The sequence below is a fragment of the Lineus longissimus genome, chromosome 17 (assembly GCF_910592395.1).
Source record: "Lineus longissimus chromosome 17, tnLinLong1.2, whole genome shotgun sequence".
NCBI lineage: Eukaryota > Metazoa > Nemertea > Pilidiophora > Heteronemertea > Lineidae > Lineus > Lineus longissimus.
In genome coordinates, this window is record NC_088324.1 from 11,854,348 (window position 1) to 11,868,998 (window position 14,651).

Genomic DNA, 14,651 nt, shown 5'->3' on the forward strand with positions numbered 1-14,651 from the left:
CGAGACTCTTGTTTTAACTTTGGAATCTTGTTATATCGAAGCTATCTCAAGCTCGGACGGGAGGAGGACACTTTACTTACGACAAACAGTTGATCCCGTCAAGGCGTTTTCCTTGCCGAGACACCTCTGAAAGGGCACTTTTACCCAGGCAAGAACCAGCAATTGGCCTCCGGGAATTGGTCCCATCTAGAGATCATAACGAATATTTGGCACGATCTCTTGGTCTCATCAAATGCATTTTTAGCTCACCTCTGGGGAGCTTATACGACATCGTAGCGTCCGTCGTCGTCGTCGTCCGTTAATGGAGCACGTTTCGTCACCGCTAGGGCTAGGTGGCTAAAACTTGGTGTGATGGTAGCTTTGGGCAATAACCCAGATTTCCTTTTCTTCTTCACGACATGACCTACTTTCTGGCCTCCAGGCGGCCATCTTGGAAATTGGTTTTTTGCCTTTTTGTAGAGTGACAAAATTTTTCCAGCTTCACAATAAAAAAGACAGAAGTAAAAATGCTTTTCAACTAAACTTTAATGATAATAAGGGACAATAATATACATGGTGTGCCTTTGCTTTGTATATGTATCAATCAGTTAATAAGTAAATTAATAAGTTAATACATACTGCAATGACAATTAACATGTCCACTAAACGTTTGTATGATTTTACCAAACGGGCAAAATACCTCCTCATAGAAACTGTGTTCTCATACTCTTAATCGGGAAATTTTCAAGTTTTTTAAAAATTTTAATAATAATATTTCATCAAAATTACTGTTACAGTGTTCTCAAAACGCAAAATTAAGCTATGCCAAAGATACAATTTAAAGATTATGCAATTTAGAGAAGACATCTGTCTTTGCCCAAGTTAATGTGATCCAGAACAATAATTACAAGTGGACTGTCTAATAAAATAACCAGCTCACCAAAAGACAATGGGCTACTTTAAAAAAACCAAAAGAATTGTGATGTATCGTTGAACATGATTAGTATATCTGCTATCTTGGCCTAACAAAAGACAGTGCTAAAAATCTTTGCACTGAAAATAGTTTTTACCGGTTTTGCTGTTGAGTGTAAATGAATCTAAACATTTGAATGAGTGGACTCTGCCCCACATTTACCAGTGAGTGGGGTGAAGTTTCTACCATATGTCATATGGCCATGTTTTTAGTAGATTCAAATTTACAGAACTACCCTTCTTCCCTTCTTTTTAGTCATGGCAGTGTATTAGGACCCAAGGACTGCCACTATATCAGACAACTACTCTAAAATATATGATACGGTTTTTTCACTTACTCTGTCACTAATTTAAGACCGCTTCATTAATACTTTCCACAAATAAAATCAACTCAAAGCCAGGCCAAGTCGGAACATGACTTTCTGACCATCGGACAATGCGGTGTTGTCAAAGCATTGTCTACTTAATTTAACATTATAATCGAACGACTATGGGCATGATATCTTCAGTTTCTTCAGTTAGAAACAATCTTAGATTGGTGGAACAGAGTATCAAAGGAGCTTTTATGAATATGACTTATGGTGTGATCCTAGTCTAACTTTTATCACTTAAAACTTAAATAGAATAAAGGACTGACATAAGTGACAAACATAAATACATGCAAAACCAAAATAACGTATGCAACTCTGGAAGGCCTACAACTACTACGCTATCATATTACATGTCCTCAAAATGAACACGCATGCACACACAAGAAACGATTTATTAAAGTAATTGATGCTGTGCTAGCACCTAGGCTGTTTTCTCGGTAAGGTTAGTTCCCATTTTTATAACTAAATATGTTGATAAGAAGATTGATAATGCCTGCTGGCTCAAACAGGCCAGTATGGTCTCAATTCCAAACTGTCGAAGTCAACAAGCAGTGCTTTTGTGGCAATTGGAGGCAGGCAAAATTAACCGTCTGTTTCACCCTAGTGTGTAGACAGGGAACTAACAAACTTAAGAATGAGATTCAACATCTTGTATAAAATACCCAATAGAGAGCAGTTGTCATCTGGTTTTGATTAAAATTGTCTTGATGAACAAGGCATTAATTAGATACATTTCTAACACACTGACTTGTCACATTATAATCATGGACTGAAAGTTTAGATCTTTTCTTAAACAGATTCTAAAAGAATATCTATCCTATTTCAACATACAAATGTGTAGCGTATATTGTCCTCTGTGAATCACAGCATCGAAAGACAATACTAACTCAACTCAAGGGAACATAGAGGGATTGAAAATAGAACCAGTACTGTTAAGTGAGGACTCTGCTGTCATGGTAATGGGTTTTCTGGGGGCATGTTCTGAACCCAATGCAAGAGGTACATGTACGCCAGCACCAGAACTTCCAACACCAATGACACCAGAAGCGCCGACACTTCCTACACTAGCACTAGCCAGATTTTTTGGCTTCCTCCGCGATGGTTTCCCAAGATGTATCCTAACATGCGCATTCAGGTTACACCGCTTATTGAACTTACGCTTACAGTATTCACACTCATATGGTTTTTCACCAGTGTGGATCCTTTCATGCGTGATCAAGTGGCTGCTCCCTGTAAAACGCTGACCACACCACTTGCAAAGAAATGGTTTCTCCCCAGTATGAATACGTTTATGTTTTGTAAGATCTGATTTTATCCTGAAGTACTTTCCGCAACCTAACTCTGTGCATGGGAACGGCTTCTCGTTTGTGTGGATGCGAATGTGTCGTGTCAAATCACTTGAACTGCGTAACACTTTATTGCATGTTGTACACTTGTAAGGGTTTTCACCTAAATGGATTTTTCGATCATGCGAATCCAATTTCATTGCCGAGACAAATCCCATGTTACATTTTGTACAATTGAAAGGTAACGGTTCTGTGTGTTTTTGTTCGTGTTTGGCTAAGTAGCTTTTGCTTGTAAAACCTTTGGGACATTTTGAACATTTAAAAGGTTTTTCATCAGTGTGGGCACAGCGCTGATGATGATGCAACCCGCCAGGTTGCGAAAACTGTTTATCACACTGTTCACACCAATAAGGTTTTTCACCAGAATGGATTGATTGATGGCGCTTTAAACAACTCCCGCTAGTAAATTTTTTCGGACAGTCATTGCAAGAGAAAGGCTTTTCTCCTGTATGAATCCGTTCATGCTTGTTCTTGTGACCTTTCTTACTGAAGCGTTTTTCACAGAACTGACAAGCAAATGGTCTTTCACCAGTATGAGTACGCACATGCTCTGTCAGATGATTCTTACGAGTAAAACCTTTACTACAAAAAGAACATTTAAATGGCTTGATTTCAGAATGGGTAGTCGAGTGCCGCGCTAACGATCTGGCCGTGAAATATCTTTTATCACATTCAAGACACGGAAAAGCTCGCTCCTGGCTCGGAATATGAATTCCCTCGTGCTCTACCAGGTGGCTCTGTCGCATGAACTGTTTACCACATGTCCCACACTTAAAAGGGTTATTGACAGAATGAATTCGCTCATGCCTCCTTAAATCACGAGATATAAACCCACGGCCACAATCCGGATCCCGACATAAATAAGGTTTTTGATCTGTGTGAACAAACATATGGTCTCGTAACCTAGTCCTCTTCACAAAGCCTTTTCTGCAGATGTTGCAAATAAATGGCTTCTCTCCTTTATGAATTTGTAAATGTACCTTCAGTTTCAAACTCGTGTTAAAGACTTTTTCACACTGGTTGCAATTGAATTTTTCCCGTGTGTGGATTTGCTCATGTACATGAAGGTTCCGGCGCTGTCTAAATCCACGACCACAATGTTTACATTTATAAGTCTTGACACTGCTGTGACTAAACTCATGTTTTGTAAGCGCAGACTTTTTCATGAATCCACGACCACATTGTGGATGCGAACATGCAAATGGCATTTCTCCTGCATGTATTTTTTCATGACGCACACAATCGGCGCAACTGAAGAACCCCAAACTGCAAATGTTGCACCTGTAAATCTTGCCTTCGGAGACATGGCCGATTTCATGAACTGTCAACGTTGATTTCTTTGCAAAGCTTTTCCCACAGGTTTTACAAATAAATTGCTTCCAACCAGAATTTGATTTTGCACTCTGTAAGTTCAACTTGGCAGGCTTGAACTTCAAATTTGCAATGGGACTTGAACCAGAACTCAAGTGCAGAGGTGCTCTGTTTCCTGTAGGCCTATGACAAGACGCTTTACTGGCTTTCTTAGTCTTTTTAAGAGACACTGATGAGGCACTATCTACAGTTTCAATACCGTCTGCAGCAGTGCGAACTCGTGGACTAAAACTCTTCCTGGCTTTACAAGGGATTTTCCTTGACTGACTATCTTTAGTTTCAGTGATACATTCTGCTGAAATGAAGTCATTCTCATCACCATATTCAGTAGTTCTAAATTCTGCAGCAGGGCAAACCTCTTGTTTTATGTGAACAGTTTGATGCAACAAGCGGTCCGCATCGACATCACCAGATTCACTCACTAAAACACTTCGTCTAGGTCTTATGTCCTCTTCATTGTGAGCGTCAACGCTTTGGTGATACGCTGGACACTGCAATGACTCTGTAGTGACATTCCCACATTGAAAACGTTCTGTAGCAGTTAATCTAGATTTAATGTCCATTGAGTCCTCCTCAGCATTATGTAGTGAGACATGGAACAGATGATCATCCATTCGCTTGAAGCCAACACTACACTTCTCACAAATAGCCAGTTCCTCCTTCCTTGACCCTTCATTTAAAGGAACTGGAGCATGAACAGATTGGTGCAGAGAAAGTTCACCAATAGTTGCAAAATCTACTGAGCAAATGTTACACTTGAAAGGTTTAAGATACCGTGGGTCCAACTTGATGTGTTGGAAGTTTTTTGGTGTTAGGCCTGTAGTTTTAACATCTTGAGAAGCAATATTCAAATTTCCAGGTTGCAGCATTTCAACCCTTGTTCCACTCAGTTTTTTTGAATTTGTCATAGAAGCTTCACTTTTATAGTTTTTGTTTAGTTTGGGTTCACAAGGGAAGGGTGCTTGCTCACTCGCTTGGGGTTCTGCGGCTGACATGCAACGGAAGGAAGCCTGAGCTAGATTACTGAGATCAGGAACCTTATAAGGAAAGGAAGCTCCTATGCTGTGGGAATACTGCTGGTGTGGATATGGGTGAAGCATACTGTCCGACAGCTGTACCCATTGAGGTATGGGGCCCTCCGAATGATAGGGTTGCGGAGGCTGGTGGGGTGTATGTGTCGTGGGGGTACAATGGGAGGTGGTCAGGGGGTGCTCTGAGGAAGGAGGGACCTGCATGACTTGGCTCCTCTCGTTGCTGAACTTGTGTTGGTGGTGGCTTGGGTCCGGGTGAAAGCTTCTTCTTGCATCTGAAAATAGATTGAGAAACATTTTTGAATGACACATCAAAACAAAATGTTACTCACGACCCAATGATGTGGTAATTTCTTTATCAAGGATCACTATATTGAGACCAAAGCATTGTTTTTCCAAAATAGGAAATTCCACATTAATGCTCTAATTTATAGGGTGCAAGAAAAAGGCATAAGAGACATCATGATGTAGTCAATGGATGGTATTGCACCTGAAATTGTAAGAAATTAATAAGCAGATATGAAGTAGAAAAGGCGAGACAGTCCACTGTCCCCGGACCTGAGCATCTCCCAGGAACTATTAACTCACACATGTTTCTCTCCCTTCTCCTTGTTATCCTTGTGGGCTTTACACTCGGGATGTTTACATTGTCCTGTTCGATGTTTGAATTTCACATCCAAGTCGAGCAATAATCTCCTCAGGGTGCTTTTAGTGAAGTTAGGCAGTGTAATGTCATCATTCAGCATGCTACGTATTTCCTTAAACGTTGGCTGCACACCACTGACTGCGGTGTAATCCTCGACCTTTTTCTGTATTCCGTGTAAAATCATCCCGTCATATATCTGAAGACGTGTCGACTTTCCTCTGGCACCAGGGCGCGTTTTACCCATACTTTTCAAAGTCCCTGTCTTGCGCTTTTCCTGCTTTATCCGCCGAACTGTCGTAGAGCTTACGCCACAACATTCAGCTGTTAAATCATCGTACTTATCCTGTGCCCAATATGGTCGAAGTTTTCTAAAATATTCTCGAACATTGAGGCAAATTTGACGGGCGTCGGCATTCAGTGGTTTGCCCCTTGGGTGTTTTTTATAGTCCGGCCCAAACTCAAGCTTTCTTTTTTCCTTTTTCTCTCCATCGACCAGAGCTTTCTTTTTAGCCTTCTTGCCTTTTCTCCCTTTTCCCTTTCCCTTTCCTTTCGTTTTATCTCCTTCGTCACCATCAGGACTATTGTTCAACATGGCACTTTCCGCCACTGCCAGGGTTGGAAGAAAAGAAAAATATGGGTTGTGTCAGCTTTGGCACATCACACTAACTGATTGGGGTCATCCTTGAAGTATTTAGACAGTTATGGAATATTTTACAATTTCGCCCGTGAGCGAAAAGCATCCAAACTATTGTGTAAAGATTTCATGGATGATCCCCTGGTAATGCATAACATAGTAGAAACCCTGTAAGGACTGTGGATATGTTGATAATACGCCAGAAAAAATTTAGAGAAAGCCAACTTTTTTCTCTTAGTTTCGAATGAATCACCATCAGTCCTTAAAAGGTTTCCATTGAACTTCATCAGGTGAATAAAAAAACTATGGGTTAATCACAGCAAAAATTAACAAACCAGTGCTTAGTCCGAGTCTGTGTTTCCAAAATCTGCACTTTCAGCTCGAAGGAATTCTAAAGGGGAAAAAACTGTAAACAAGAGTCAAGTAAATCTTCTTGTGTTTTGAATCAAACATCCTCTTTTGTAAATTCGTCAGCAAATTTTGTCATATGGATCAAGGACTGATGGTAGTTGTCCTTAGTGTAAAATCTAAATTGTGTTCAGACAGATTTACAATATACCCTCAGTCCTTTTGATGTTGTCAGAGTGGCTAGAGTCAGACAGCAGAAAGTCTTACCTATAGCAGCTATGGTTTCATCCACTGTGTCCACTGGAGAATCAGTACCTAGAAGAAATAATTTGAGCAAAATATGGTGTTAATGTACACTTTCCCCCAATAGGGCCAACTGATTTTCTATGTCTAAGGACTACCTGGAGCCGAGTTACACACTTGTTTCATCAGGTATTAGCAGAGGGGCAAAGGACTAACATGACTAAGGTCAAGGATTTGTTTGCCAAAATGGCTGGATAGTATATCAAAGCTGATGCTCTAAACACACTCAGGGCAATAGACATGGTAATGTGAATATAGCTCACCTCTTTTCTCTTGGACTGGTGGAGAAGGTTCTGACCCCAGTGGCATTTGTAAGGCAGCAAATGGATTCCTATGGCTCTCGGTATCGCTGTCTGCTGTGGGCTCAGTCTGCCTCTAAATCAAAAATAACAACACAAAATACAACCGACTTCAATATTCAGACAAAGTTTTCATGCTCATCTCCCCCCTCACAACACTTCCACAGAGATTTAAATTCCATTTCACCCTATGATTTTTTTGCCATATTGCTGCTAATTAGTTTCTTTTTCTTCGCCATATAGGGCCATGAAGGCATGGGCGAATAAAGTGACAACCCCGGTTTGAGCTCTTTGCGACTTACCATTGTTTGAGACAAATTCTGTCCAGACCAGGGAGTATTCTGTGGTTAAAAAGAAGGCAATTAATAGCATTTTCATAAAGTTGTCGCAGAGCTTCTCCCAGATTCAATTCATGCACATAGATCGAAGTGTCCTGGGTTAAATTCCCACACTTGTCTGTGGCTTGCAACCACGGGCATGTCACTTGAGAAATGTAATATAGCTGGATTGTTTAACTACCAAAACTCCACAGAATAATGAGAACCAAATTTGATTATTTTATGGTAGAGGGAAGTTCTGAAAACCCGGAAACGTTTGTGGGCCTGTTATTTTCATACAGATAGTCAGAATAAACCAACAGTGACGCGTAGGCAAGTGGCAGTATCTTACCATCAATTCCTCCTGATATGCTTCTCTAACACGAGCTGTGTTTGGATCAACATCCACAACATTCTGATTCATATTCAGGCGTCCATTTCCTACTTGCTGTCGCCTAAAGTCCTGCTGTGGAGGGTTTTGATTTTGTGTCTGCAGTTGCACACCATGTCGACCAGACTGATCCATGTCTTCATCAGACCTTGTGAAGTCGGGGAATTCCGGATCTTGCTGTCGTTGCTGGTTGCCATGGTTTCCTGGATTTTGCTGTTGGTTGCCATGGTTTCCTGGATTTTGTTGCTGGTTGCCATGGTTTCCCGGATTTTGTTGTTGCATTTGCATCTGCGGATTGTCCATATGCGGTCCAGGATAAGTTGGGTACGATTGTTCTACATGCTTTTGATTCTGTTGTGATTGAACATGGGCAGCCATGGCAGCCTGCTTTGGATTTTGCTGTTGAGATTGTATGTGAGCAGCCATCGCTGCTTGCTTAGGATTTTGTTTAGAGTTCAAAGGTTTCGGCCTGAGCAATGCAGCAAAATCTGCCTGCGTGGTCATAGCATTTTGCAAATGCTGAGGAGTTGGGTCATGCATGACTGAGTCTATACACTGTGTTAATACGTCAGAGATGGTGAAATCATTTGGCCTGTGTCCAGGATGTGTATGTCTATATTGGGGATGCTGTGCAATATTATGAGACGGTCCCTGGTCTTGCCTGTCATTTCTCTGTTGCTGCTGCTGCTGCTGCTGCTGCTGCTGATGCCCTCTGTTTTGAGAGTGGGGGTTGTGCGGAGGCCGATGCATCTTCACGTACTGAGATCACTGACAAACAAAGTAGGTGGTGACTGTCACCATACAAGCTTTTCAGGACAACTTATCATTTAACTACAGTTTGATGCACTTTCACCACTTTTGAATTGGTCTACACCACTCAGAATTTCTTCTCCTGCTTCAGATCAAATGCATATTTAAACCTGGAAAATAACGCAAAGCAATTGAATTACTGGAATCGCCATGATTGATTTCCAATAGAAATCATTAATCAACCAAAAAATATTTAACCCATATTTAAACGTGACAGAATAAACTTTTGTTCTGGTCCTTTGTCTGGGCGGGTCTTTCAATTCAGTTTGTCCAAGTCGTGCATCACATGCTATGGGTATGCCACGACGACATGCATGCTAAGAGAATGAGGGCAGTAAAAAAAGAGTAACAAACATACAAAACAATGAGAAGAAGCACTGAAATTAACTGAGAACAAAGGACATGTTCTTCACATTATTAATATAACAAGCATGAAATCTACATAAGAACTGTTCACAAATTTTATCTGTCATTTCAATGTAAATGACAAAAGCATGCCCTGAAACTGTCAACCATCTGTTTCAAGTACATGACCTATGCATATAATGTAAATGCATATGGCCGCCATGCTTTTCTTTGTCCTTGCTGTCTGGGATGATGAATTTTAGAGCCCAACTTGTGCGCTCAGAATGTTGCCCGATTAAAGCAAATAAAGCATCGATCTTGTATTCATTCAAGTCTATAAATATCGGCAAATAGTTTGGACTACCTTTGAAGCCTGAGATCGAATTAAAAGTTGTAAATAAAGGGGTCAAAATTCGGAATTTATTTGGAACAAAAAATCTAATTTTCACAAACTGATATGCAATAGAAGTACCAAAAAGGAAAATTTAGTTCTATTTTTCTCCGCTTGGCAGTACGTTTAGGAATTCCCTAACTAAGGGATTCCCCAACTCAGATTTGATTCTATTTTTAGTATCTCACATGAGAGGTCAGCTGCCTTTAAGGTGTTGGTCAGTATTTCTTTTTGATTTATTCCATAAATATCCTGTATTTTTAAATTTTGGTGGCAACATGAATAAAGCTACTATTCTGGTCATTGCTAATACATTCTGTTTTTTTACTGTCTCAATTATTTATTGGTAAGAATTACCCAAAAAGAGAGATTCCTGAATCCTGTTGTGTAACTCATGAACTCCATGAATGGACTGTACTGTAGTATAGTGCATACCCTACATGCTGTAGTACATGTTATCATGTCATTTATCATGATGTAGGCCTGCTGTATAGACTTAGGGGAGTTAGGTATAGGACTTGTTATATCTGTGTATGTGTATTACAGCTACTGCATTGTTGGTTATGCCCTAATTGGTTGGTTGGTTGGGGTTTACCGGCAAAGGAAGATAGGTCTATATCACGTTAGATAAACGCTTGCTCTAGGCAGCCATGCTAGCTGCTGTAGCTGTGGAAAGGTTTGCCAGCTTAGGCCTACAGTTGAGGTGGTATGATTTTCGTCGGCTTATGTTGGCTTATCTGTTGTTAATTTTAATATTCTCTCTTGCAGCCTTGAATTTATCAATCCTGTCGCCAGTTGCTCTTGAGGAACACAGAATCAGAAACGTCATTAATCACAATCTGCAAGTATGGCAAACCCTGGAGCATTCCAGCTCCGGAGAGCAGGGCTCTACAACATCTATGTCCTCTTCATTCTCCTCTTTACCTACCTACTCAACCAGCTGGACCGATACACTCTTCCGATAGTTACGACTCCTATGGCCCAGGAGATACATTATGGGGACCAAGCTTGTCTGGCCAATACTTCCTTACCGGAGGCGGAGACAAAAGGGTCCAACTGTTCATCTATTGTCAATGAGACCATGTAAGTAACTCAACAAGAAAAAGAAATGTCGTTTTCAATCTTCTATAGAACCTATTCAGTCTGGTAACTTGCAATTAATCCTCCTCAAAGGTATTTATCTCCCGTTTCCTGTGTTTGCTCTATGTAACATATTGAATGACAGTCTTAGACAACCCAGCCTCAGGCCGGGTCACTGCAGTGCATGTAGCATTAACACAGTAACAAACTTCTTCTCCATTCTTTCAGTTGCGACTCAATTATTGATGCCAATGCCACAAAGCCCTGTGAATGGAACTACAATGGCGCAGGTTACGACTACCAGCTCCTAGCAGGACCTGTCTTCATCCTCATATTCACTTTTACGGGCTTACCCCTTGGGGTGCTTGCAGATTTCACCAATAGGAAGATTTTGCTGGCGGTCTGTCTGGCATTCTGGTCATTGATGACCCTCTTGAATGCATTCGTAAAAGAGTACTGGCAGTTGATTTTAATCAGGCTTGGTCTTGGCATAGGGTAGGTCATTTTTTGATTCTGTCAAATTATCCTTGAATCTATCAAATGAATAAGATACCATACACTGACACTGCACTGCATGGTGACCTTGGCCAAGCTTTTTGTAATTTCCATGTCCTTTGAATGAGACCATCATGAGTCTCTTAGGAAATTAAAGCATGTGGTGCCTAACCATAGTGGCCCATGCAAAATGCTTCCTAATCCTGTAGGTTCGAGGGTGCCTGAATGCTGAACTTGAGTGTCAATTTCTATTGCAGAGAGGCTGGGTGCAATCCGTTGGCAACCTCCATCATTGCTGACTATTTTACTGAAGACCTGCGTGGATCAGCAATTGGAGTCTACAACTGGGGCATATACATTGGATACAGTTTGTCATATGCGATTGGCAATGCTGTGACACAAAGTCTGGTAGGTGTGCTGGTAATGATAAAATGACTCTGTTACCACACAGGCAATGATAATGATGACTGTTTGTTTGTCTCTAATGCACGTTTTGGTTTCTGTTGTAAGAAAGTCTTCCACAAAATGTGAGGCGAAGCACTTCACTGCCGATGCAGACCACTGTGAGTTCCTAAACTGTATTCTGTAGTCGTCGGCTGGTATCATGCATATACTTAATTTGTTTCAGGGTTGGCGTTACGTCTTCATTGTCAGCGGTGTCCCTGGTCTTGTTGTAGCCATCATCTTGGCATTAACTGTCAGGGAACCAGATCGAAAGAGATCAGCCTCTACAGCACAGATTCAGAACCAGTTGACTTGTTGTGAGAAGACCAAAGGAGTTGTCATGACCTTCATGAGCCCATCTCTGATCATGCTTTGTTTGGCTGGCGCTATAAGAAATGCTGGGGGTTATGTATGGGCCTACAATACACAGCCTTACTTCCAAAGCATTGGTCAAACTAGAACAGAAATTGGTAAGTATGGTAAGATGTAATTTGAATGAAGAGAGGTTTGTCCCCACTCTAAATTGCACTATGTATTAAGGAGCTGGAGCTTTTTTTGAACTTGTGGCATCAAAAAGTTTGGTACAGGTGTAGGTTGGAACAGTGCAGTCCCTGTCAATTGCAAAGACAGGAAAAACCTAGCGGTAACGAAATATGTAATATTCTGAAAGGTAGTGACGTTAAGGGATGGGAGTTGGGATAGCCTGGGAGCAAAACCTATTTCGTGTACAAGCAAAACTAAATCATCCTTCTGCTCTCTTACTTCAGAAAGCTTTATGAGCTGGATCCCTCTGGTCGGAGGTAGTCTTGGAGCCGTTTTAGGAGGCTTCATCTCTGACAGATTGGTAAAGAAGAGGGGAACATATGGGAGAGTGTTTGTCTTGGTTGTTAGTCAGGTGAGCATGATGTACATCTCCAGGAGTAGCCTGGCCCTTCCACTGAATAGCCTAGGACACCCATAAAAATAGTACACATTTGTCCTCCCCTAAAAAAATCGAACATCACTTCCATGTATTTAATACATTGTACTCGAGGAGGCTTGTTTTGATAGAGAAGGTTGATTTGAGTACTTCATTATACTTGCTTTTGATTCAGTAGTAAGTTGAGTAAGTTGTATCTTTCATGACTTTTATTTTGCAGCTTCTGGCAGCTCCCTTTGCTGCTGGGGCTCTGTTTCTTCCTCCACCATGGGCTTACATTAGCCTTATTCCAAGCAACATCATCGGTAAGTTCATTTGTCACCTGGTCAAGTTGAAAATTATCTCTGTGAAATATTTGCTGAACCTTTGGAAAGTACACACAAGTCCAATTCACAATTGTGTCCATTGGGCTTGTAAGTCTGAGTTGTTTATCTTATAAGTTCGAGAAAGACAACCAGAGCTACTTGTAGTCCAGCGAATGCATACGTACAATTTAAATGCATTCTTTCCTTTGGTTTTCAGGTGAGATGTGGATAGGTGTCTTACTCACAGTGGTTGTGGAGCTTCTCCCGGGGAGAGTGCGGACTACAGCCATCGCACTCTACATGTTCATCATCAGCAACATCGGAGGCAACATTCCACTTCTTGTTCCTCTGTTGCAGACTCAGTTCGAAAGTACTGGTATGAACAAGACAGACAGTTTAAGAGGTGTGTGGTAGCAAGAAATGAAAATGTCTAGTCTTTATTGATTCTTGGGTGTAGTAGTGTCAATTGGAGACCATGCAGAGTGCCTGCGTTTGGTAACCCGACTATCCACAATGAATATCTGTCAGAACCCTCGGTAGTCAGTTATTGAGACCAATTGGACCTCGCTTCAAGGATGAGCCAGATTTCAGCATTAAAACCAACTGCAAGTGACAGCCAGTGATTTTTAATTCCCTTACATGAGGCTCGGGGCATGACAAAAACCAGCAAAAAACATGCTGGAAATGAGCTGAAGAGAGAAGTGTAACTTACATGTACTATGTAACCTCTGTTCATTTCAGGTGCTCTATACGTTCTATTCCCTGGCCTATACCTATTGAGTTCTCTACTATTTATTCTGAGCATGGTGGTGCTACGCCGTGATATCAACCGTGCAAAGTCAGCCGACTTTTTGCCCATGACGGAAGAGGATAGTGATGGAGAAACAACAGAGGAGCCGAGTTATGGAGCCATCGAAGACCGAATTCCTGAAGGTGGTGATAACGAAGGTGCGGCCCGACAAAGACATAGTGGGTCTATTCTCAAGGACAGTGATGGCAAAATGATTGCTTAGCCTTGCTCAACCAACTGTATTCAGCCCCCCTATGACCCATTTTTGCACATAAATGAAGTGGGATGAATTAAAGAAAAGAACAGGCAACATAAAGAAGATTCTTTGTTTCTCATCTTCAATTTAAGAAGAGTGTTAAGAGGCGATCTCAAGTACGAAAATTTCTACTTATTCTTTCTTTTTATGTAATGCCATTTGCAATCCGCTTTTGTTAATAATATTTGCTGTGCTGATCAAAAAGTTAATTGACTGTGATACTGTATTTTTGGTTGTTTGTACATTCATACTTCGAATATGAAACCCTTGTTGTGACCTTAAATTAAATGTTGTCGGAATAAAGGCCTGAAATGTCATTGTTTTTGTTTCTATGGTACAGGTCATATGCTCCCCTTCCAATAATATGCTGAAAAAATGAAAAAGCATATCTTTTCATTGTTTTATATTTCTGTAGTTCACCATGTAAAATAAAAAATAAAAAGTGAAAACACCATATTCAGTGTATCATATTGATTATTCCGAAATATCAAAGCTTTGATGTTTTGGCTCTTGTGTTAAGAATTGCATACAAATGTCAAGGGGTTGTTGTCAGTGTCCTGAAATGTGAAAGGATTACTCTAACCCCTTCATTTTCCTGGTCCTGTATGTTTACGTTAACATCCTTTCAGATTATGCTTTTGTTTAATTTTCATACGAATGGGTGCATTTTCAAATGATAAAACCTTGTTTTTCATACCCCTGAACCCACATACAAAAATCATGAAAATTTTAAGATTGCCTGGGTGTACAGTATCCAGCTGGAACTGCAAAGATGCTATTGCATTAAAAAGAGGCAAACGTCCTTATT

The 14,651-nt window shown here is 40.8% G+C and overlaps 2 protein-coding genes across 5 annotated transcripts; one reads left to right on the forward strand and one right to left on the reverse strand.

The window, feature by feature from the left end:
* Positions 1-507: 507 nt before the first annotated feature.
* Positions 508-9,616, reverse strand: LOC135501345 (zinc finger protein 595-like). 4 transcript variants are annotated; one of them, XM_064793414.1, is made up of 7 exons: positions 9,528-9,616; positions 7,970-8,928; positions 7,603-7,641; positions 7,265-7,376; positions 6,966-7,013; positions 5,659-6,322; positions 4,963-5,345 (listed from the first exon to the last, which is right to left on the reverse strand). In XM_064793414.1, exons 2-7 carry the CDS (start codon positions 8,756-8,758, stop codon positions 5,078-5,080), a joined length of 1,920 nt encoding a protein of 639 aa, XP_064649484.1. In that variant the 5' UTR covers positions 8,759-8,928; positions 9,528-9,616; the 3' UTR covers positions 4,963-5,077. The 4 variants fall into 4 exon arrangements, with proteins under 4 accessions (XP_064649481.1, XP_064649482.1, XP_064649483.1 ...); XM_064793411.1 differs by lacking the exon at positions 5,659-6,322 and having other exon boundaries at positions 508-5,345; XM_064793412.1 differs by lacking the exons at positions 5,659-6,322; positions 7,603-7,641 and having other exon boundaries at positions 508-5,345.
* Positions 9,617-9,737: 121 nt separating this feature from the next.
* Positions 9,738-14,297, forward strand: LOC135501222 (MFS-type efflux pump MSMEG_3705-like). The gene is made up of 9 exons (XM_064793209.1): positions 9,738-9,771; positions 10,323-10,637; positions 10,863-11,129; positions 11,387-11,537; positions 11,758-12,043; positions 12,341-12,468; positions 12,713-12,797; positions 13,015-13,200; positions 13,539-14,297. Exons 2-9 carry the CDS (start codon positions 10,402-10,404, stop codon positions 13,808-13,810), a joined length of 1,611 nt encoding a protein of 536 aa, XP_064649279.1. The 5' UTR covers positions 9,738-9,771; positions 10,323-10,401; the 3' UTR covers positions 13,811-14,297.
* The last annotated feature ends 354 nt before the right edge of the window (positions 14,298-14,651 follow it).

Coding starts and splice junctions, on each gene's coding strand:
- LOC135501222 (XM_064793209.1), top strand. CDS start 10,402: ATGGCAAACCCTGGAGCATTCCAGCTCCGGAGAGCAGGGCTCTACAAC. Junction 10,638..10,862: donor TCTATTGTCAATGAGACCAT/GTAAGTAACTCA, acceptor CCATTCTTTCAG/TTGCGACTCAATTATTGATG. Junction 11,538..11,757: donor ATGCTGTGACACAAAGTCTG/GTAGGTGTGCTG, acceptor AATTTGTTTCAG/GGTTGGCGTTACGTCTTCAT.
- LOC135501345 (XM_064793411.1), bottom strand. CDS start 8,758: ATGCATCGGCCTCCGCACAACCCCCACTCTCAAAACAGAGGGCATCAG. Junction 7,014..7,264: donor ACCAGTCCAAGAGAAAAGAG/GTGAGCTATATT, acceptor TATTTCTTCTAG/GTACTGATTCTCCAGTGGAC. Junction 5,346..6,965: donor TGAAACCATAGCTGCTATAG/GTAAGACTTTCT, acceptor ATCTATTTTCAG/ATGCAAGAAGAAGCTTTCAC.